This window comes from Pithys albifrons, chromosome 11 (genome assembly GCF_047495875.1).
Source record: "Pithys albifrons albifrons isolate INPA30051 chromosome 11, PitAlb_v1, whole genome shotgun sequence".
In the NCBI taxonomy this organism is placed as follows: domain Eukaryota; kingdom Metazoa; phylum Chordata; class Aves; order Passeriformes; family Thamnophilidae; genus Pithys; species Pithys albifrons.
Genome location: NC_092468.1, coordinates 13,942,624 through 13,966,288, shown reverse-complemented (window position 1 = coordinate 13,966,288; position 23,665 = coordinate 13,942,624). Strand labels below are relative to the sequence as shown.

The following is a 23,665-nucleotide window of genomic DNA, read 5'->3' as shown; positions in this document are numbered from 1 at the left end:
AGGAGCTGCCGTACCTGCTGCTTCCAGCGAGCCCCTTATCCCCTGCAGCCTTCACACCCTCCATCGCCCCAGCACCTGCACCAAGCTTCACCTCTCATCTCGTTCCTTTTTTGTTCTTCTCCCCTGACTTCCTTTCAGTGGCACAAGGAGAAACCGTCAACATGGAAAGGATGGAGAGGAACATAAGACTTCTTTCCTTTTCAAGAGGCTGAATGCCTGCAGTACCCTTACTGTTCCTCCCTGGGTTAAGGTCTCTTTTCACAAAAGCAAAGGAAAACTTTTGGGTTCAATCAGTTGTGTAGGGTGTCAAGATTTTTTTCTTTTTCTAAGACTGGTGAAATGTCAGACCAAAATGTCAAGTTACACAAATGTAATGACTGTTTTTGTGAGCTGTCCCTCACCAAAACTAGCCAAACCACCTCCAGTTTAGTTAAGAAGTCACACCCACTGAGAAATGCATCATGATGTTGTGAAATCCACTTTCAAGCAGAAGTATTCAATCGAAAGAGCCCAGCTCTTTTTCTGGGAATAGTTTTACTTCCTAAGGAGTAGTTGGCATTAGTCATTTTCCATTAGTCGGTGCTGGTGAGTGATTACCCCATGCTGACCATGAAGAGACAGACCAGTCGTGCTTAAATACCACAACACACAAAGAAAAACACCTTGAAAAATTCAAACTTTTCTGTGGTGCTGCTGTCCTAAATTCATGTTTCAGATTACCAGATCTACTCTCAGGTCTAGGCAAGTCAACAAATCTGAAAGTGTGTACAAACTGATTTATACAGAAGTTACACTAAAGAGTACTTCCTCACTTGCAGTCATGAGGAAATTGCAATATTGGTTTAAGAATTTATCTGTGAACATACCTGCAAATGCTACAGTAGCTGCTGGTTTCTTCTGAAGAGCTCCAAGAAGTAAAACCAATATATTAGTATTACTGCCATAAGGCAATAAGGAAAACAATGGTTTTATTTACATGGTGACACTTAACACTGGTTTCAAACAGAGTAATTACATTTGTGAGGTGCCATGATAATTAACACCACAAAAAAAGCATATTACAAAAACAAAGAGTTCTAGTAAGATTTACAACTTCAACATGAGAGAGTGAGCTGTGGAAAAAATATCTGCAGTTTCCATGAACTGTTTACAACTTTGTGTGAAAGAAACTTTAAGAACAGAAAATTTTATAGACAGAGTTAAGGCTCTTATTTGCCAGTGATCTTCCTATTGGAAGCATATTGAAAATACTTTCTCTAAACAGGATGGAGCTTGAGGACTTAAACCTGTGCAAGAAGCTTCACAATGACGATGCTGTGGAGCTCACTGTCCACATTAGTAAGAGCTGTGTGCCCTTTGTTTCCTCTTTACATCACTCTGTACTGTACAAATGAGCCTTTATCATATACACCTAAAGATGTGCACACAAGCTAAGTCCCCATCATTGTAAAAAGAGAAAAGGCATTTCTTCTCTTGTCCCCATTCAGCAGGGAACTGTAACTGATATTTCCCAAGTAGAGGGAAATCAGACATCCCTTTGAAAAAAACACTACAATAGAATATTTGTAGCTCCTGCAAAGTAAAATGTGCCTGGTTTAGCTTTTAAAATGCATGAAGGTATAAGCCTGGAGAAAACCAAGTAAACCAGCCTTTCAGTTAAAAGCAGTGTCAGGGACATGGATGAGGTTGCACTCCTGGTGAGGAATATGAAGAAGCAGCATGAACAGAATTTTTGCTAGCTCTGAGGAGAATGAAGAGAACAAAGCCTTTAATAAAACCCCAGACTAAAACAAGTTTCCAAATGGCATCAAACTAGAACTTAGGAGCTTGGTGGCACAGAAGAAAGGAGATGACAGCTCAAAATCTACTATATATTCTTCATGCATTTATGTACTATACCTCCCTCAATGCTACATACTCATTTCTTACAGGATTTGGAAGCCATTACAGGAAAGGCCTTTATTGAAAGTTAGCAAAGTAAGTTTGTTTTTAGCCAAATGCCTCCTAGGGTACAAGGCTGAGCACCAAAATGACCTTGGACGTAGAAAGCAGAGGGTTAGGAGGGCAGTACTTGAGCTTGGGTAAGAGATGCTGGTGGATTCTGCCTTAACTGCAGGTACAAAGTACCTGGGTGTACTTATCACAAAGTCCAAGACATCTGTCCTACAGCCTCCCAGAACAGATCTGTTACCCACACACAGTGGTCACACCTTGACCCGTCCATACTCATCTGAAAGCAAAGCCCTGCCACACTCACAGCAGGACGGCAGAGCCCAGCCAGGCCAGCAGCTGCTGGGTCTGAAACAGCTCAGGGCAGACAGGCCAACACTGAACACTGCAAACTGGTATGAAAAGGGTGCAAATTGGGAGCTTTGATATCCTAGTCTTGGGAGCCAAATTTAAAGCTATAATAAGTGACTTGAGGAATCAGAAGTATCCAAATGCTTACTCTGTAGAAGTGGCCATGTTTGATACAAGGAATAGCATTCTCCATGTTGAAAAATGAGCATCACCACACTGGCCTGAATCAAGAGGTCAACTCTTGCTTGGGAAAAGATGCTGTTAAACTCTGATTCAGGACCTTAGATTAAATAACCCACAATTGACTACCCTGTTAGCTACTGAGGAGACAGTTGGGAAAGGCACACTACGACACCCAGTTAGCACAGCTCACAGGTATCTTTGGCAATACATCCATTCTAACAAATTATTCCTGTATAAATCTTTCAAAGGACAGAATCCTATCACCTTATTCACTCAGTCTCTCTGGGACTTCAGGAAAGCTCACACTTGAGAATGCATATAACTGTAAAATAACTTTCATTCCTTTATTCAAATTTCACATATACAGTGGAGAAAAAAGACATTTTAAAATAGATCCATATGGATTTTTGCAACATATCAAATTCAGATCAAAATTAAGATATTCATGGTATTCCATAACCAAGCTAAAGCTTAAGTGGATACTTTGTGTAATAAAACCCAGGAACTACTCTGAATACTGGAACATTCACCAGTCACATTTCACCGTGTGGGAAGTTGCTTACGGTAATTAGGAGGTACAGAATCCCTCTTTATGGGGGCTGTACAACCGCACTGTAAACAAGTACTTGAATTAGGCAGTTTCCCTTCTAGTTTTCCAAACAGCCTTCATTTTATAAAAGCAGTTGCTGTAAGTTGCAATGGACATGGGAAGATAGAGACCAGTGGTTTTCAGTGTGGGGGTTGCCAACCCCAAATAAGTAGATCAACAGCAGTTATTTTTAATAAAGAACAGCAGAGCCTAAGCTCAGCACATCTTCACAGTCCTGATCTGGATTTCCTTGTGGCTGGGTGTTTTTCCTCAGGTGCTAGTAGCGTAAACACTGTTCATGCAACTGGAAAGAACCCAATGTTTGAAACAAGAGTCAGAAGAGTGACAGTGGATGTGGTTTTGAGAGAAAAGCTGGAGAAAATCCCACCTTCTCATAAGCCAAAGAGAGCTCCACAAAACAGCCAGCCCCGATGGAAGAGATGACAGTTAAATGCAAAGATCACATCAGCCATTTCCAGTGTAAAAACATTCCCTCCACCAGATGTTAGTACTGCTTTAGTCAGAAACTAACAACTGATTCCAAACACCGCTCTTAAGAAATAACACAGCTCTTGTTCTAAAAAGAGTGGGAAAGTGCAGGTAATAACATACTGAAATCTAGATTAACAGGTCAACATTTTACAAAACAGTTGTAGGACTTAAATAATCCCTTTTTAAACTGCTTAACACATCTGACACATAGCTTGCATGTCAATCCAATATATGCTGTACCGTTTGGCTCCTGAATCCCAAACCTTTCGGTAAGAGACAGCACATCTAGAACACTCTCAAATAAACAGTGAAAAATCAAAAGATAGTGAGTGTTTCAAAGCAAGAGTAACAGTACATCACTCAAGATAATCAGCATTATGCATACAGGGAATGCCATTCTGGTTGAACAGATTATGAAGCAGTATTCTTCATGAAATACTAGGCACAAGAATAAATCAATTAGACAGTGTTTTCTGCCTAATGGACAAATCTAAAATTAACATTCTTGGCAATACAACATTGTAACTGATATGCTTCTCAACATTTAAGAGCCTTAATTGCAAAAAACATGAAGCGATGTTTATATGTGTGTCTTTGACAAGCAGTTACAGTTCTGGACAGATTTCTTCTACGCTGTGTGCTCTACTTCCCAGCTGGTCATGAGTAACATGTGCTGCGTAAGAAAGATTATAAAAAACAGATAATTCTTCACACTCATTGAATGTTTTCAAAACACACACAAATATCCTCCTGAAATATCTTTGCTTCTCCAAAGGTAATGTTTGCCAACCCATCTTAGCAACATACAAGCTTTTAGTTTGAGAGTGCAGAAACTTCTAAAATAGTTATTTCACCCTCATGCTCTGAAGAGATGGCCAACACCATTTTTCAGCATGCCAAGTGCTGAGTGCTCACCACCCTTGGAACTGGAAGGATTTAACCCCAGAGTTAAGAACCAACACATGAGGTTCCTTGAACAGCAGCAACTGTAGTTTCCAGGTCAAATTTAAATTCCAGATGAGACACTTGAAATAAAAACCCCCCAACTTTATACATGAAGGAGCACAGTCTGTTGTGTTTTCAGGAAGTTGTTAACTCATGGGTTTGAGCCAAAGCACAGCAATAAATCAGAGAAAACACCTTCTCATTAGTGCTTTTTATACGAAAAAGCCCACTACATATATATATGCACCTACAAAAGTAAGTGGCAGAAGGCAAAGATCAAAGACTACCACATCAAAATTATAATCTTTTTAAAAGACCAGTTAAATTTGTGTATGAGTAAGATTTGGTAACGTGCAGCTTAACAAGCAAATAGCACAGATAACCAACAGAATCAATTGGTGTGTGCTCCCAGCCTTCTCACCTAAGTCATCTGTAGAGTGATGCTTACCCTGGTTAAGAAAACAGAACATATTCTTCATCTACCAAAGGCCAAAGGGCACACCCAGTCAGTGACAGCTCATACCATGAGCACTCTCTGAGCAGGGTTAGCACAGATAAACAAACCACAGAGGAAGAACAACAATCCTACTGCTGGTCAATTGAACTGCTATAGACAACACGTTCTAGCTGATACTTTTGTGTAGCATAAGTAAAGACAGGTCTGAACTGAAATCATCATACTTAAATTTACCTACATCATGAATATTCCCTTCAGTGATTTCAAAGAGAACTTCTACAGGAAGTTTTTAAGGAGAGGAACAAAGGTCACTTTGCTGGCAAAGTCTATTCATGTTGTTCATGGAGTCATAAATAGGGAGTAGCCAGAGAAGCTGAAATGCTGAAGCAAGCAAACATAGACTCATAGAATGGTTTAGGTTGGAAGGAACCTTAAAGGTCATCTAGTTCCAACCCCCATGCCATGTGCAGTCTATTGCAATTTCTACTTTGTTTTCCACAAAACCCCTTGGCTGATAGAATCCATATGCATGGGGTAAGGCACAGCTACCTGAGGCAAGAAAGGAATGACCCACCCTTTTAAAACACTTGGTAGTCACAATGAAGACAGGCAAAAACATACAAAGAGTTCTCACCATCACTGACTGGACTGGCCATCTTCATTTCAATCAGCAAGAAATCTCAGTCTGTAACCAAGAAGCGCAACTTGGATTAGCGACCCTGGTGGTGTCTGAGAGGAGCCTTCTCAAAAACCTGCCCTAAGTCTTTAGCCCCTTCTTCAAAAGTGGAGTGTAGAGTTTAGAAGAGTACTGTTAGTCACACACGATTAGAGGGCAGAAAGGGACATCAGATAAGAGAAGCACAGAACCTTTAAGGGATCTTCATGGACCAAAAAAACTTCCAAGTAAGAACAGGATCTCAAATTGCCTGAAAAACAGGAGCCTGGAGCCCCTGAGTCCCAACAGACCACAAGAAAAAAGCTTCTTATGTGACATCTTTACCTGCAGTAATTATCAGTACTATGGAAGTCATGTTACTGCATTGGAATAAAAAGACACTCACACAGACTGACAGGCAAAACTGGTGAGTGGTAGCTACATGACCTCACAATCTCCACAACTTCTCAAGAACTCAAGTCAAATGGAAGAATTTATCAAAGTGTAGCTACAATACAACACACAGAAAACCCAAGAAGTTTCCTTTGCAGTTAAAAGCAAGTTTTAGGGCTGTTAGTCAGTTTAAGAGTGAAGCCAAAATAAGGCACTGCAAAAATCAAGTCCTGCATCACACAACCCCTTCTTTTCTGCTCTATACAAAAGCATTTAAAATACAATTTGAAGTCAAAGAGCTCTTTGAAAGCTATCCAGGTGAATATTCTTTCCTGAGCTTACACTGCTAACAAGGGAATTCCAGGAACATGAATACTAATAGCACTTTGATCTACTTCCACAAAGTAAACAATCAAATTGAAATACTGTTTTAAATGCTCAAGTGCTTAATGTGACCAAAAGCACAGCATGACCAAAAGCACAGATGAGCAAAGAACCCAAGTGCCAATGTTAAACCATCTATTTGAAAACTGTTCCACAGCTCTAATTAACATTTATGAATAATAAAATTCTTCTGTGGTCTCAGAATACAGATGAGAGTGAGAAATAATGTAATCTCAAAAAAATTATTCCAGTAAAACTTTGACATTAACACAGCTATTTTGTTGAACATTTATCATCTCAGTGTAGGAATTTCTTAGAATGTGGGCAGTGGCAGAAGACAGAGAGGTTTATTAACAGTTGTGTCCCTATCCCATCACACTTTGACCAGCCCTGCCACAAAGAGTCACACGTGATCAGTCTGAGGACATTCAGTTCACCAGCTGCTCAAAAGTGAGACCAGTACTGAGCCTCAGAAGAACTGATCAAGGATAGAGACCAAAAGCTGTGATAGTTCATATAGAGTTAGGAGATAATGAAACATCAAGGTCTGAGCAGATGATAGAAAAGTGAAGAACTGAGAACTACATCAGGTTAATGAAAAGCATTTCTATACGCTGTGGTGTGGAGGTGAACCAGTTAATGGGTTGATAATCTGGCAGACAGTTTGCAACTATAAGCCATGAGCAGTCTAAAATTGATAATTACCAGTTGTGGGTCTGAAGCTGGTTATGAGGAAGGTGGAATGGACTTCAACAATAGAGATGGAAAAATGCTGCAAAGGTCTGCCTTCTTTCCACTGGCGAATGCAGCTGGGGAGCGGAGTTGCCTCTGTTTTACATCAGAGTGCAGAGAGAGGGCAGCTTCAAGCCATGGAGAAAGGTCATACGGTTGGCTATGGGAGCCTTCCTTTCCCCTGGAGAGTGAAGTTCTAGTAATTAGCCATTATAAGGCATATTTTAAGTTACTGGATTAAGTCAGTCCAGTAATGGGTCTCAGACACATACCAAATGACCCTTTTGGAGCAATTGTGAAGGCATTAGTCCCCTTGTGACAAATGATGGGACTAAAATGTGCAATCCACAGAACTTAAACATGTTACTTTGCAAATCACCTTTTTATTGCGTGGAATTTAAATTAATTTTAGAAGAGTTCCTAGTTCACATGGCTGTGAAAAGTGAATGTGAACCAAGTTAACCCATGCAGCATCTTCCCAAGTCTGCAGACCATGCTAATATCCCCAAGCTCTGCCATCTACAGATGAATGAGATTTACAGACTTAACTGCCACCAGTCTCGTGAACAACAGATGTCTGTTGTTTTAATGTCAAAAACTTGTTCAAAGTGCTGTTACACAAAGAGGTGGGGAGTGAACTCTAATTATTCATTAGAATACCACCACAGAAATCTAAGACTTTTGTTATACACTTTACCCTTTACACCCAAAGAGAAGCTTAAAGATGAAAGATATGTCAGCCTTTACAGTTTCATGAGTTTCCAATGAAGAGACAGCGCTTAAGCAAGTTCCAGAAACAGCTCCAACCTAAAAGTCCCAGACTTTCTCCAGTAGCTGCACTAAAAGCAAAGATGAGAGTCTTATCCCATACTATAGAAATAAACATTGCTGCTCAGGGACAAGCCTGTACTGAAGGCCCAACAGCAGTTTTACATTACAGTGTTCTTCCTGAGGAAGTTAAGATACAGTTCTCTTAACAGAGAAGGAACATTCATGGCAGTTTCCCATTGCTGGCTATAGGATGGATTGAGAGCAGAATGGGAACGGACCCGCAGCAAAAAGCCAGTTCTTCCGCGTGGCCACAGATTTTAGTGCTGGGTCCAAGACAGCTTTTCCCTTAAAATGGTTACTGACAACTTCACTGCTCACAAGTTACTTATGTTGGGGAAATAGTAAGAAGCAGAAATGCTTGCTTTTCTGTTTTTTTCAAAACAAACAAAAGCCTACATGCTATTTATCAACACTGGTGGTTTGTGTTCCCTGCTACAAATATACCTATCAAGACAGTGTGCAGCTTTGCTCAAAGTCATGTACACTCTGTACTCTTTCTAGTCATTCTCGCATTCAGTGTATTCATTTCCCAACAGCTGAAAGGGACGCCAGTACTTACAAGTGCTTTTTAATTAATCAGTAGCTCACCATGTACAGTAGCATCTGTACTCATTGTTTCCACATCTGCTGCATCATGCATCTCTTCATCCTCATCATCCTCTTCCTCACCATGCAGTTCTTTTGCAATGAGTTGTCTTGCCAGTTTGATGTTTCTTCCTTCGTTGTAGTGCATTTTTCTCTTCATTTCAAACTGTTTCTTTTTCTCTGTGGACAAACAAATGCAAATACTTATTTCTTCCCTTTTAAAAAAAATCAACCTATTTCTTCTTCAGAGGCACTCTCTGCTTCCTAGATCAAGTTTATTCCTACCTTGAAAAACCCTTGATTACATAATCAAGCAATCACTGAATTAAAATTATTTTCTTCAAGCAGGGGAGTGGTTTTTTTAAATAAATCTGACTCACAAAAAGGATAGTAATTGATGGACTGGAATGGCTTAAGCACTTTCAGAATAAGCTGTTTGCAACTAAGTGCAAGTCTGAGCAGCATCTGGTAGAGACACACAAAATTCCAAAGTTCCACAGGCCTTGTTTCTAAGTAAACTTAAGGACAGAGACATACTGGTGGGACAGACGGACTTGTGCAGATGTGACTTGACTCCTGGCGAGCTACCAAAGGTCAGTTATGAGAGATATATTTACCACATGAAGAAGAAAATATTTTCCACTTTCCCCGTGGCCTGAAGCCTAACTCTGCTCTACATATTAAACATTAGCAGGTCTAGCAATAGTGCATTATAATTAAAATAAACTTTGTTTATTGGCAGCCCAAGCACTGTGTAGATCTTTTCCTTACCTCAAAATAGCAGGGTTACACACTTGAAGTTGGGACCAGGAAATTTGAGAAGGACCAGTCAGATAAAGCCAGCCTGAAGCCTCAGAAGTTGTTTGACTGTTCCCTCTAAACACTCCAGTCCAAGTTAACACGAACAACATCTCTCTTAAAAGTGCTATTTGCTTTGGAATAACTGTTGATTTCCCACTGGATCCACCTACCAGTTGCTTTGAAAACAACAGCATCTGTATGTTTGCAAGTAATTAGTAGCATCTTAATTGCAGTGGTACTCATCAAATTAAGCCTACCTGAAATATGTTCAGATTAGGAATTACTCCCTCACCCCAAACTCCTGGGTTTTTAGCAGGAATTCCCACACCTGAAGCTTGTATACAAGGAGGCATCCAGCAACAGCAAACTGCTGTTTATATACAGACCCTAAACCAAACAGTCCTGACTTGAAATAAACAGCACGTTTGTTCAAAGATTGTTTATTTTCATTTTCAAATCACAACATTTTCCTGATAGTTCTTTTCCTTCCCAAACATTTCTTACTGAAAATCTGAAACTTGGAGGAAAAAATTCAAAACAGATGAAAGGACACAACTTATGCCTACCTCGTTCTTCAGGTGTTAATTCTTCATCCTCTTCCTCCTCCTCACTGCTTTCCTCTTGCCTTGCTATAACCTTGGGTCCTTGACCTTCAGCTGCAGCTGCCAGTCTACATAAATCATGCAACACAAAATGCTGAAAGGGCAAGTTTTTCACTATTTAAAATACATGACATTTCAGAACACTCACACCAACTGCTTTGTGTTGCCACATTTACATGTAGTAACAACCTGAAATATTACTAGTGACAGCATCACTGAAAACCACTTAATTTGACAATACAAAAATGAACCTTCTATAGAAGCCAGCAACAGCTTTTCATAAAGAAAATCTACCCCAGGAAATATCAGATTATTGGAACATTTAGCCAATTTTTTATGACAATACTTACTTTTTACTTAGCACATCTGCTCTTAAAGGCTCATTTGCTTCTGAATCACTCACAGGATCCTCATCATCTTCTCCTACCATGCTTGGAGGGCAAACAAAAAGTAGCCTTTATTAGTAATCTGCTGCTTAAAGTTTCCTGAGAAAACAGTCAAAAACTTCTAACATTCAATTAAAAGACTCCTTTAATACTTTAAAAATTGATATGACAACATCACATTCTAGTACTGAAAAAAATAAATCAATACCAGTCAGACTGAGTTACTCCATTCATAGCCTAAATCCTGCTATACATAAACCTTCTAAAATTGTCTTTGTCCTTTTAGATCGTTCTCCTCAGTAGCTCTAACCCTTATTTAGCAGCTTTGTAAATTTGAATACTTTGCACACATCCAGTAGGCCTGCACAGTCCCAGACAATCAGCCTTAATAAATATGACATCACCCACAGAGTAAATTTTGCTGTAAAACTCCAATGTCACCTGGCTGCATTCAGGACAGCAGTTTAGCAAGTGTACCTGTGATAAGGAGTACTTGGCTCATCTATTTTCATCAAGCCATAATCTTTGCCTGGGGGGTGGTACGTAGCTATGATGTTCATTTCATCCCACTTCTGTGATTTTTTACTGAAATGAGAAAACAAAGTTAAATTTTCCAATATTCTAAAAATTATTAGTTCTGTTTGACCACAGAAGGAATGTTTAAATATCTTTTCGTCTCTGCTACATCCTAAGTGCAAAGAATATTGTTATGACACACAGACATGTTCAAAGTATGACAATTATACACTGTTCTGTACATATTTATGTCATGACAAATTATTACTGCAACTTAATTTCCCCAACAAGTCACAATGACCAAATAAACTCAGTGATGTACAAATTATTCTTAGATAATCTGGAGCTGCTGGTTTTGTTCAATCACTGCCTTATGAACTGCTCGATTTTACAGCAACTTGTAACAAGAGCATTCTTCCTCTTACTACAACCCCCAACACCTTCCAGCTCAGCTCTGCTCAGAGAGCTGCTACAATTATCAGCAAACCTGTTATATAAATGACACCAACCAGCAAATCTCCTCCTGCAGTAAAGTAAGTGGCACAGAACGAGCTGGTTATTAATACTGCTTTTGTCACTCTAAATTGGAATCAAAAGCAAACTGATTCACTACTGTAATTAAGCTGAGGGAGTTTCACATTTAGCACAGACATCGGTGAGGTTACATTACTTAGAATTTCATCAGTGAACCAGAAAATGTACCATTTTATGACTATTTGGAGAAGAAAAAGCTCACCCACACTGACTTCCCACTGACAAAATACATAAGCCACAAGGAAAGCAACTGCCTCATGGCCAGAGGAAGAGCCATCCCTTCACTAATCTAAAAGCCACAAAAAAAATGTTTAATCAACAGAAACCACCATGTTCCACATTTTTGCTAAAAAAGTTATTGCTAAGTTCATATAAGGTGGTCTTTCCCTTAGATTAAGCCAAAAATCTCACTTTAGAAGAGTAAAATAATTTCACCATTTAATATTCCTTTATGAATTAACATATTCCTGTTGCAAATTATTATTTAAGGAAGCAAACATTACAGGACTTTGTGGGTTTTGTAGGAGTTTTTGTTTGGTTTGGGGTGGCTGGAGTTTTTTTTTTGGGGGGTGGGCAGCTGGCTGGAAGACTTCCACTTAACTACTCTTATTTAAACACAGACCGTTCCAGCAATAAATTTGAAAACTATATTCAATCTCAGTAACACAACTACTCTTGGGCACAATGCTCTCTGTAAAACAAAACCCACAAAGCAAAATTCCAAGCACAAACTAAAATGTTACATTTACGAGAGCACTGCATAATGCAATGTGGGAGGAAAAAAACAGAAGAGAAAAAAAAACATGTGGGGGTTGACACTGAATCCCACATGCCAGAGACTTACACTCCAGAAATGAATACAAATTGAGGGATCTTAATCCCCTTAGCACACAGTAACCAATGCCAAGCTCTCCTGTTTGAGGTTTCAGGTCCATTTAATCATTTTGTGCAGCCTAAGCGGACAACACGTGAGTCCATCGCGGCTCTGGCAGGGCAGAGTCATGAGCTTCGTGATGACAAAGCAGGACTCTGGTCTAGGAATGCCAGTCAGTCAAACCTCTTTATTTAGGAGTCAAAAAATCATCAGTTAAACATCGGCCTAAAGTTCATCTATGACTACCATAAGATGATCACTCAGTTGCACAAGCATTTTTATGAGCCACAGCAGCTGGATAAAGGACACGGACCCTGTAAACAGACTGAACTGAGGAAGAAACGTGACAGAGGGGAGAAACTCCCAGCACGGGCTTTGTGTTCACTTGCCCAGAGCACATCAAGGTTTATTGCCTGGGCTCACAACTCAGTGCCCAACAACAGTACTGGCAATCTTGGAACAATCCCTTTACAGACACTGCGTCTGAAACCAGCAAGGCAGTGACTCACAAATGAAAGACTGAAGAAGTTTTTAGTGGTTTACTTTTTCACATTCATTTCTTTAAACTCAGGTTCCAACATTAAAACATTTGGCTCTGGAACACCTCCCAAAGCACAATTTAAAATTCAGCTAGGAAAAAAAATCATTAGTGGCAAAGAGGCAAACATGTCATTTCACCCCTGCATGTAAAAAGCCAACACAGGGAAGTGACTAAGTGCCCTAAAACCCCACACCTCCCTTGTCTGTCTCCAGTTTTGCATGTTTAGGTATGTCTGCACAGCCAACACTGATGACAGAGCTCAGGACCGTGGCAAGGAAATGCTTCCTGACACCCCTCCAGGTACAAAAACAGGAAATCTAATCTTCCATAGGAAAACCAGATTTTCAAAACCCCAGAAGCACTCATTTGTATTTCTCACATCTTTAAAAATACATTATCATTTCATTTGACACTACACCTAAACAGGAAAGAAGTTTCAGCATGAATATGACTCAAGGAACACCTCTCATACCTCACTCCTACCCCAGCAGGCCTGTCCCCTCCAGCACAGGTGCTTGAACACACACACTCACATTGTTACTGCAGAAAGTATCAGATCCCATCACTCACAAGCTTTTACACGGGTCTGAAGGCAAAAAACACTGTACACCAGGAATGCCAAGAACATATCCACCATTAAACCATGATCTCAGCACTTAGGATGCAGTTCCAGGTGTGTCCCAAATTCTCAAGCTTCCCTCTTGCACCATATTTTCATTAAGAAGTTTTCCAAAGAATGTTACCATCACTGACAGCAGCGCAAGGTCAAGAACGATGCAAGCACAGGAGAGCTCTACTGAACATGGAGCTTTAGAAGATGACAGCTGACACAATGAGCTCTTTCAACTGCAGTTATTTTTAAAAGATATTCAGACCTGAATTTCGATATTAGAAACAAGCAGAGAGGCTGCTGACAGAGGTACATGAAGAAAGAAGATATCTGAATATATTAAGTAATTTCTAATATCAGAGGAAAATCACAGCTGTACTACTTATCATTCTTTAAAAACAATTATTTTGCTGAAGTCAGAAATAACACCATATGATGATGCATTGCCAATCAAAAATAATAACTGTACACAAGCCTGCTTTAAATACACTGCACTGATCTTTCCTGGAAATCTTCTAATGCAGCCTGCCAGGTTTAGTCAATATCCTTTAACTTGCAAGGCAATTTCAGAATTAATCTAATTGACTTTATTGACGAAAATTGGCAAACAGGAAATAGGAGCTGGACTCCTGCCCACTAACTGCTTCCCAAGAAATTACTGTGTGCAATAACCAATATACCATACACTCATCAGTTCATACTCCAATTCCTGCTCATTCTTGAAGGTGAAACAAAAGAAACTGTAGAAAATTAAACAGAGGCTACAACAGCCAGCTGTACTTTATGTCTTGTGTGGTACTGAACTCCTTGTGCTACATAAAACTAAAGAAGAGGAAAGGAAAAAAAATATTTGTGTAATATAATGCTACTTACACTCACCTCCTTCAAAAACATCATCTCATTCCTTCAGCTACAATTTTTCTGTGGAAAGCAGAAGCAGCTAACACAAGCAACACAGCAAACCAAAAACTCATTCTCACCTTGCTGACTTTAGACTATAGGCATGACTTAACTAGGCATAGACGAAAGGAATATAACCATAATACAAAAAAAAACCCTGCCATGTCCATGTTATTTTACCATTATTTCTCTCCTTGAAATACTGAGTTAGGTCCCAAATAAAGAAAACTGTCAAGAGCAATTTTACAAACAGAGTTCAGGTCAAACCTTGCTCATGATAATGTGATGGAATCCCAGAGGAACGTTAAGAGGCATGTGCTGGGTGTACCAGGAAAAGTGCAGGAATTCTTACTGGTCAAGGACAGGTGCTGGCTGGCTAAAGACCACTTCTTGCACATTTGGACTAACTCAGGATGCTACAAGTAAACCAAGATTTTCATGTCACTCCGCTCACAAACCACACGGCTTGTGCATATTCTCAAGCGTGAAATCTTTACAGATGAATCTCACACAACCGAGAATACATGTCGCTCATATTTCAGCCCAGGAGAGGTCCCCTCCCCAGGGACACGCTTCTGGTTACATGAGCTGCCTTTCAGAAGGCTGAGAACAAATCTCACATGGAAAAGAGTTATTTCCCGAACTGTGAACTATCCTCGCAGCATCCGCAAAGCCCTTTGTCAGCTGCCACCCCGACGGGAACAGCCACTCCCTGCCAGGAGCCACGGCCCCCGCCCCGGAGCACAGCCCGGCAGCCCCCGCTCGCAGGGCACTGCAGCCACGGCAGGTGCTCCCTCTGCCCGCCGGCACCCCCGGCACAGCCGACCTACCGGCACGGAGGGCCCGGCCGGCCCAGCCTCCCCCGGGGAGGGGCAGCCACAGCCCCGGCTGGAGACACCCCGGCTGACCCCGCTCCGCGGGCCCCTCGGGACGAGCGGGACGGCCGGAGGAAGGGAGGGAGGGAGGGAGGGAGGGAGGGAGGGAGGGAGGGAGGGAGGCCCTGAGGGGACCCGCCGCCTCCTCCCACCACCGGGGCCTCACCCGTGCTCGTCCTCGTCGCAGGCCGGGCTGGCCCGCCGCGCCCCCACGGCCGCTCCCGCCGCCGTTGCCTTGCTGCCGCTCTTCTTCAGGATGCCCTTGATGGGCCCGCGCCCCGCGGCGGCCGGTACCGAGGGCACCGAGGGCGCCTCCATGGCCGCTCCCGCCGCAGCCGCTCCCGCCGCCGGTGCCGCCGCCACCGCCCCTGCCGGTGCCGCCCCGCGCCGGCCCCGCCCCAGCCCCGCCGCCCCGCGCCCCCTGGCGGACCGGAGGACCGGCAGCGCCCCGGCTGCACTGCGCATTCGCGGCCGCGGTGGGGCGCCCTGCGCGCGGCGCTCGCACGTGGACGGAGGAACACACACAGGGGCGCACGGACAGATGGACACACGGACACACGGACAGGGGAACACACACAGGGACACACGGACAGGGGGACAGATGGACACAGGGACACACGGACATGGGGACACACACAGGGACAGATGGACAGGGGGACAGATGGACACAGGGACACACCGACAGGGGGACAGATGGACACAGGGACACATACAGGGACGCACGGACATAGGGACACACGGACATGGGGACACACACACAGGGACACATGGCCATGGGGAGACACGTAAACGAGCACACACACACAGACACATGGACACATGGATACGGGGACACACCGACACGGGGACACACACAGGGACAGGGGGACACACAGACATGTGGACACAGGAGCACGTGAAGGAGAGCCAGGCTCCATCTTCTTGGCCCCCCACCTTAGATACATACAGACCCTGATGAGGACAGACGGACACACGGGGTGCACGTGAACGGTGCCCACTCACAGAGCCGCACACTGGGAGGTGCTGCCGCCTCGGGGCTCCAGAGAGTGTATGGAGCTTGTGTGTGGGTGGCACTCCCGCACACACACCAGGGTTTTGCACAGGCAGGGTGTCCCACGCGTGTGCTGTTGCCCTGGGGACGTCTGGGGTCAAATGGCAGGACAGGCCGCAGCTGTGAGATGTGTCCCGGGGACCCCAGTATGGTGTGTTTGCCAGAACAACCCGGGTCTCCCATGGTCTCTGTGACACAGTGAGCGGGCAGTGTGGTGTCCAGACAAGTTGAGCATCATGGGGTTCTGCTGCTGAGTGAAGCATCCCTATTTCTCAGCAGGACGTGCTTATCCCAATTCCCAGCTTGATCCAGAGGCAGTGGCTGCCTCTCCAGTGGGGCTGCATATTCCCACCCCCAGGGTTCAGTCCCAGGACAGCCACCTTGCCGTGGGCTGGCAGCACGAGGAATGGGGGCTACAGCTGCACTATCCATGTGAGGAGGAAGGTAGGAACCTTATGAAGCATTGATGAAATAACCCTCAGAATCTGACACAATTAGGAACCACTGTGCATCTGTTGGTATCCTGGTGTGTCCATCATCCTTACAACCTGAGGATGAGGGTGGAGTGTTTGATTCTGTGTCACAGGAACTGTGGCATTAGGATTGGAAAGTTTAACGGGATAATGACTTGAATGTGGCAATTCTTTCTGATCACTCTCATCTCAGCCTCCTCCAGTTAGTAAAGAATAGTGGCATGCTGGCTCCCTGCTCAGCCTCTGTAGCCCTCCCAGGGCAAGAAAGCACTCTGTGACACACCCACACCACCAGGGTCCCACCACAGTAAGTGTAGAACATATCCTGCAGATTTACAACATTCTTCATCTACATGGTTGCTTCCTCATGCCAATAAAAGGACCAGGAGATGGGTGTCACTGCCTGCCAAAGCCACAACACAGGTTTGCTGGCATAGCTCAGGTAATGGGGGGTGCCCACACATCCAATCCCAGAGAGCTGGAAAGAGCTCCGGGCTCCTGAAGCAAACCATTTCACTTCAGCCATAGTTGTTACATTGCAGTGCATTCCTGCTCTGGCAGTGCCACGGCCTCACAGGAAGGGCAGACCCCCCATGCCAAGCCCCACTGCCTGCTCACAAAGGCCAAGTGTCTGGGAAGGTACAAAAGTCCTGAAGCAGCTATTTTTATTTCATTTTTAATGAGTTGCATGAATGCTATTCAAGCAGAGTTGTCCTAGTGCCTGGTGAACACCTGCCAGGGCAGATGCAGTGCCAGCAGGCACCTGGCACTTGGAACAGCAGTGAGCAGGGTGTCAGGCAGAGCCTGCAGTCTCTTGGTGTTCAGGGAAAAGCCTCTGGAAGAGAGAACAAGGGCACAGCCCCATCTCTTTCTGTCTGCTTACGAGTAAAGTCAGGGCTGACCACGCAGGACTGCAGGACCAGACTCCCCAGAGACAGAAAAGGACACATAAAGACACTGGGGATTGAGTGATGCTGAATTTCTGGACATTTTTAGACTTGAAATACAAAGGGCCAGATCCGATTTCTAGCAAGGAGGTCTGCTGACTTAGCAGCAACATATGCCTACAGCCCTGCACTGGAAAACTTTCAAGACCGCCAATTTCAGTTCCCAGGCTGCAGGACTGACCCACCATGTCTAGATGTTGCTGCTGCTAAGTCAGTGCCCATGGTGTAGCTCAGACACTGAATTCCTAGCAGGCCCAGAAGCATCAAGGCAAAAATGGGAAACAGACCTGTAGCTGTGTGAAAAATGATCTTTCCCCAGGACTAGTAATTGAACATCACATCTCATACTCTTTCCCATCCATGTGCTGGAGGACTCATAGCAACAGCCAAGGTTAACATCTGCACTTGAGGGTTTCTTTTCTTCACCCATTAGCATCGACTCAATTGCAAAAGTCAGAGCAAGGTAAAAGAAGGAGGAAGAGCAATAAAGAGAATAACAGCAAGGAGCAGCTCTGGGCTGGCAAACTATAGTTAGCAAAGAGATTATTAAATTTCTCAGTTACATAGAGAAATTCTAATGGATAATAAAGCAAGCAACAAAGTTCGTCACTGGTCTGGTGCTGTGTCACTGCGTGCCGGGAGTTACATCTCGGCAGGGCAGTTGGCTTGATCAGTGGGCATCATTTTCTCGGTGTCAATCTTGTAGGACTGGAGAACACTCTTCAGGTGTTCCACGGTTTCTGGGTGCATTTCAGGCGCTCTTGATAAAATCCAGGCATAGTCCATGTGGAAGAGCCAGAGGATGTTAGTGCAGGAGTAAACCAGTGAATAGTTTTCATAGTCAGTGGAGATGACCCAGTAAGGGGCAGCAGGCATGACTGGGAGAGAGAAGGGCACTGTGAGTGTGAGGCATGACCAACCCTGGATGACTCTGCAGCACTACAGCTCCTGGGGCTGTTCCCACTTTGGCTGCTGCACAGCTGTGGTCTGTACAGGGAGGTGTAATTTATAAAAGTCCATCAGGACTCCTTGTTCTGCCCAGACAAACTCCAGAAAGCCACAAAGCCCTGACTAGGAAGGACTTGCTGGAAAGTTAACACCATGACCTAACAGCTCACCTGGGCTGCTGAAAGCCAGCCCAGCTCATACACGTGTGAGGATTCTTGCTGGTGGGAAGGAGTTGTAGGGCTGGAAGCTGACACTGATGATTCAAGGAGCACAAAGTACCACCCACTGCCATGGGGAGCCCTGCCTCATGCAGCCAGCTGAACCCAGTGGTGGGAACCAGTACGGCTCAGCCCAGCCCAGTTAGGCAAAATTCCCTTCTCCATCAGGCTGCTAAGCCCAAAGCATCTGTACTGAGGAGAGACAGCTACTCCAGCTTCAAACCACCAGGCAGAAAGCAGAGGTAGGTCCAGCAGGCAGGTGTAAGTGCCCTGGGATTTATTTCTGATGCCCTTGTAGTGCCAAGAACTGTTTTTTGGGGCTCGCACCTGGTGAAGATGGTTGGGGCTACACATGCTATAGGTGAAATGGCTGAGGTGATGCTGTAGCTGCACAGAATTAGATCTGACTGTGCTGATGAACAATCATTGTATCTCCTTTGCAAGTATCCCTGATCCACCCATATCTCCAAATAACCTCTCTGTGAGAGAGGTCTATGAAACAGCCAAGGAAAAATTTGAGGGACCAGAATAAGAAGGGAGCCAAGGGGACACTGCTGCTTACTTTCCAAAATGTTGCTGTGGACAGAGGAAAGTGCTATGTAATACAAATAAAATGCGCTGCACCTCAGCAGGCCCCTGTCGAGTGTTACACAGACAAGGGAAGGAAAAAGGATACAGAAACAGATTATCAATGGTTATTAAAACTGACTTGTAAGTAGAAGTAGCATGGGCTAGTAGCTATCCTGCTGTGTGCAGAGAAAGTTTATTCCTGGCCCTTGCAGAGGCTGTGGGGCTGCTTCTGCTGCCTCCCCTCCTCTCTGTCCCCATCTGTGAAACGACCTGGAGGGACAGTAACACTGCTGATCTTTCTTGCTTTGAGATCAGCTGGTGAAGAGTGCTCCACCGCTGAGGGATATCACCAAACCACTGCCTGCTGGTTACAACATCTGTCTTAACCCTTTTCTGCTGCCCCATTGTGCTGTGCTGAAGTCACCAGGGGAGCTTCACCCCTTGCTTTGCTATCTCTAACTCCTGGGTGCACCCCCTCAATGCCTGCTTCGTGCTACCCACTGTCATCCTCAGCCCACACCACTGCCAAGGCCATGGGCACCAGCAGTCTATCACCACACACTTACACCAGTTAAAGCGGACACCCAGCTTGGCCGGCTGCTTTACATCCAAATGCATGATTTCTCCTTCAGCTTCGTTGATTTTGCCATTGGAACTAAGGGGAGAATGGCAAAAGAGAAATAAATTCAGAAGAATGGGAAATAATTATATTTTTTCTTGCTTCCGCTAAATCATCCCTCCTGACACATTCTCTTGTCAAGAGGTGGCTGAAACAGGTACTGGCAAACCCCAGCATCCCCAGAGGGACACCTCACCACTGAGGATGGTTTCAGCAGTACTCAGGTCCTGGTGCAAGAAAAATATTCACCCCAACACCCCAGGCTGCCGCTCTCCAAGTGCTCCTGCAAGTGGGATGTTCTTTGGTGCCAGGGTGACAGTGACAGAGAAGAGGGAGAGCAAGACCCCTCTGCCCAGGATGGGAGGATCTTGGATGTGCCAGGGAGCAGCTCAACTCCTACTAGCTGTGGAAGGCACGTGTTCACATCTGTTTATTCACCTGTGTTTTTTCCACGTCACTGCACATTCCTCCACACACAAATTACCTGTGCCTGCGTGGTGAGCCAGGGTTTGTTAGGCTGCTGGTTCACAGCTCTGCCCTGCTGGCAGCAAGCCCTATGACTTGGGTTGCCCATCTTATAATGCATTTTTTCGTGCATGCCTCAAGACCTGGATGCTGCCTGCGGGGCAGGAAAGTTTCACACTTCCCTGTGGAACAGGAACAGCCATGGAGGCAAAGGCGAGTCCTGCCAACAACAGAGGTCAAGGGGCTGATGCTGTAGCAATGCACAGTGCACAACTGAACCAAAACATTTCAGTCTTCTGAGCTGCTACAGTGGTAACAGCAATGGTCAGATTAATCTCCTGCAGGTTAATGCAGGTGCAAATGAATGTCCAGCTGTTTGCCAGGTGCTAACCAAGCAGTGGAGCTGCTGAGACAGTGCTGGGCACTCAGTGAGCGGCTTGGATGCTGCTCTGTGCCGGACACAAGGGATGTGTTCCTGCGTTGTTATTGTGAGCCAGAACAAAGTCCCCTTGCTATGCCAGGAGCTCAGAGAACAGTGCTCTGTTTGCCTCTTGCTCCCTTTTATTCATTCAGTCCCTCACAGCAGCAGGCCACGACAACCAGGGCTGGTGATGGAGACAGATGAATTTTGCATCTGCCCATGTAAAACTCCAGGAGGGCTCAGGATATTTGTCACCTATCAACTATAATAAAGGGAAAAGCATTCACTTTGCTACTGATTTAAACTGACAATGATTGCTGAACCCCTTACACAGCAGTTACTACCTGTGCAAGGTAAATGCTTCAGAAAAAGGCTGACAAATAGCTAAGTGGAAACAATCCAGGTGTTTCACCTTTCCCACCATTTTTCATTGGGTCTCTTTACTCTGGAACAGAGAGGAGCACAGGGCACAGGCACTTCTCAGCATGCAGGAGCACAAGGTGGTGGCTGCCATCCCATAACCAACCCCATTACCCCCTGGGACAGGGCTAGGGGCATCCAGCTTCTCAGACATCACTGGGGATCACAAAACCAGTCAGGGAGGAGACCCAGGCTGTTTCATACTAGAGTCACCATGTGCTCTTGATCAATTTTCTCACCACTCACCCTGGACAATAAGACAGAGACCCAGTGAGCCCCAGGGAAGCACTGGCAGAAACCGGAGACCAACATCTCTGCCGTAACCCCAGCAAAGCCCCTTATTCCATCAGACCTACTGCAAGCATGGGTTGCCTCCCCCAGCACCCCAGACCCAGAAACAGGTAATTTAGAGGAAAAAGAACACCCACAGCAGCAAGGGAGGTGACAGGAATGCCGCTGCTGAAGTGATAACGTGGCCCGAAAGCAAACACTTACAGCACCTCCTTGTTGATCACCTTGAACTTCCCATTCTCCTTCAATGAGTAATTTGCCTGGATGCAGCTTCCTTTCTCAAAAGTTGAGGGCAGCTTCTCTATCTCATACCATTTCCCCAAATACTGACAAAAGAAAGTTTAAAGAGATGTTTTTAACATGAGAGGGCTGAGGCAGAGCAGCCCCACTTGTTTGCCAGCACAGTTTTTGCCCATCTGTGGCACAGGGTGTGTGTGGGCTTAGCAGAGCCAAAGCCCTCACTGGCAGCTCCAGCACAAAGCATCAAGACTGGACCTGCTGATGCCTTCATGCAGCAGTTTGCTGCCAGTCCCATGCCCCCTTAGCCTAACCTGCTACCTCCTACAAGATTGTTAGAAAACTTTTCACACCTTGTTGATATCAAAGTCTTCTTGGACTGATGGATCTGGGCATGGTCCCATATGAAACATCTGGCCTTTCCCAAAGCTGAAGACACTGAATAGGACCGAGAACCGCACTGCTGTGCCCAGCATGGCTGCACTGGGATGCAGGCAGGAAACGGACCTGGGGAGAAGGAAAGTAGCTGAGCTGGGGCCTCCCTTAAACAGAACTTTGTGTGAAATATATTATGAAGGAGAGGAACATGTGCAACAGAACACATCAGCGGCACAGCAAGGAGGAAAGAAGAGCACAAAGGCACTGTGTCAGAAAAATCCCCAGCCCAAAACATCCTTAAGCCCTGTCTGTGCTCAGGCTGTGCCCAGTGGCTGCGCAGAAAACCAGGCAATGTCTAGTGGAGAGCACTTACACTCATCACCCACATCTGACACCCAGCTAAATGCAACCCCCAAAAGCACGATGTGAGGAGGGAAAGAATAGATTTTCCTGCATAGCAAAAGCAGGAGCTATGCTGCTCATGCCCAAGCAGCCCCTAGAGCCAGGATGCTGCCCTTGTGCTTTGGGTTCTGCTCAGGGCAGTTTGGCATGTATAGACCCTGCAGCACAGGGCTGATCTACTTCCCTGGAAAGAAACTACACTGCAGGAACAGCGGTAACATTTTCCACAAGTTTAAAAGAAAAGCCCAATCTGTCTCCAGCAGCAGGCACAGACCCCACTGTGACACAAACATTTCCCATCTTGAATCTCTAAATTCAGAAGCATACCTTGGTGGATGAGATGGAGGGATGCTCTGTGGAAGACCAGGGTTGCAAGGAACAGCTCTGTGGCGAGCTCTCCGCTTTGCTTTATAAGCATGCTGGGATCATCATTATTCAGCAATGGCACAAGCCACTCCCTGGTCCTAGATGTGTTTAGGTTTCTTGGCAGGCCAGTCAGCTGCCTTAGACCTGCAGCTGGTACGAAGCTGGAGTTGTGTTGCAACTTGGCTGCTCACCCAGGCAAACAAAGGCACCCCACGTGTCTGGGTATCGCACCACAGCTGCAGAGCTCTCTGCCCTTAAGCTGCTCACAAGAGCCTCAGGCCTGGCTGCAAATGGCAGGGGAAGGGGAGAAGTGCCACAGCCTTTGAGAGGGGCTAGGGACAGCAGCAGCTCCCGTTCTGCTCCCACTGGACTAGCAGCAGCCATCATTTTGTTCCCAGGGTGTGATGCCTTGCGTGCAGCCTCCTCTGCCAAGGGGCCACTTGGGCCCTGGAGACCCTCTGGACCATTGCAGTGTTCTTGTCCCCACCGTAGTCACTTGCAGGAGTACATGAGGAGGATCAAGCAGTGGAAGGCATTGCTGGTTTCTCTGAGGAGCTGTAAGACCTTTCAGCAGTTTTCCTCTAGACTTTTAAATCTCACTACAAGAAAAGATGCCAGTGGGATTAATTCCTTGCTGATCTGGCACTTTTTCCAACAGATGCCCAGCAAATGC

General features: G+C 44.9%; 2 protein-coding genes across 4 annotated transcripts; both read right to left on the bottom strand.

Moving 5' to 3' along the window:
- Positions 1 to 926: 926 nt before the first annotated feature.
- PPP1R2 (protein phosphatase 1 regulatory inhibitor subunit 2) lies at positions 927 to 15,565 on the bottom strand. Of its 3 annotated transcripts, XM_071566354.1 has the most exons (7): positions 15,353 to 15,565; positions 10,814 to 10,921; positions 10,301 to 10,381; positions 9,915 to 10,018; positions 8,551 to 8,727; positions 5,602 to 5,652; positions 927 to 4,238 (listed from the first exon to the last, which is right to left on the bottom strand). In XM_071566354.1, the coding sequence occupies exons 1-6, from the start codon at positions 15,502 to 15,504 to the stop codon at positions 5,648 to 5,650; spliced, it is 627 nt and encodes a 208-aa protein (XP_071422455.1). In that variant the 5' UTR covers positions 15,505 to 15,565; the 3' UTR covers positions 927 to 4,238; positions 5,602 to 5,647. The 3 variants fall into 3 exon arrangements, with proteins under 3 accessions (XP_071422455.1, XP_071422454.1, XP_071422453.1); XM_071566353.1 differs by lacking the exon at positions 5,602 to 5,652; XM_071566352.1 differs by lacking the exons at positions 927 to 4,238; positions 5,602 to 5,652 and adding an exon at positions 6,502 to 7,312.
- Positions 15,566 to 17,371: 1,806 nt separating this feature from the next.
- On the bottom strand, positions 17,372 to 23,062 carry APOD (apolipoprotein D). Its single transcript, XM_071566333.1, has 5 exons — positions 22,954 to 23,062; positions 22,200 to 22,353; positions 21,814 to 21,935; positions 19,960 to 20,048; positions 17,372 to 18,535 (listed from the first exon to the last, which is right to left on the bottom strand). The coding sequence occupies exons 2-5, from the start codon at positions 22,320 to 22,322 to the stop codon at positions 18,300 to 18,302; spliced, it is 570 nt and encodes a 189-aa protein (XP_071422434.1). The 5' UTR covers positions 22,323 to 22,353; positions 22,954 to 23,062; the 3' UTR covers positions 17,372 to 18,299.
- Between the last annotated feature and the right edge of the window lie 603 nt (positions 23,063 to 23,665).

Bases quoted from the DNA above. Each gene is read 5' to 3' on its own strand.
- PPP1R2 (XM_071566352.1), bottom strand. From the start codon at position 15,504: ATGGAGGCGCCCTCGGTGCCCTCGGTACCGGCCGCCGCGGGGCGCGGG. The intron at 10,382-10,813 runs GTACACTTGCTA...TTGCCCTCCAAG, and splicing joins CCAAGTACTCCTTATCACAG to CATGGTAGGAGAAGATGATG. The intron at 10,019-10,300 runs GTAAGTATTGTC...TGATTTATGTAG, and splicing joins GCAGATGTGCTAAGTAAAAA to ACTGGCAGCTGCAGCTGAAG.
- APOD (XM_071566333.1), bottom strand. From the start codon at position 22,322: ATGCTGGGCACAGCAGTGCGGTTCTCGGTCCTATTCAGTGTCTTCAGC. The intron at 21,936-22,199 runs GTGTGAAAAGTT...TTCTTTTGTCAG, and splicing joins AAGACTTTGATATCAACAAG to TATTTGGGGAAATGGTATGA. The intron at 20,049-21,813 runs GTAAGTGTTTGC...TTCTCCCCTTAG, and splicing joins GTGATCAACAAGGAGGTGCT to TTCCAATGGCAAAATCAACG.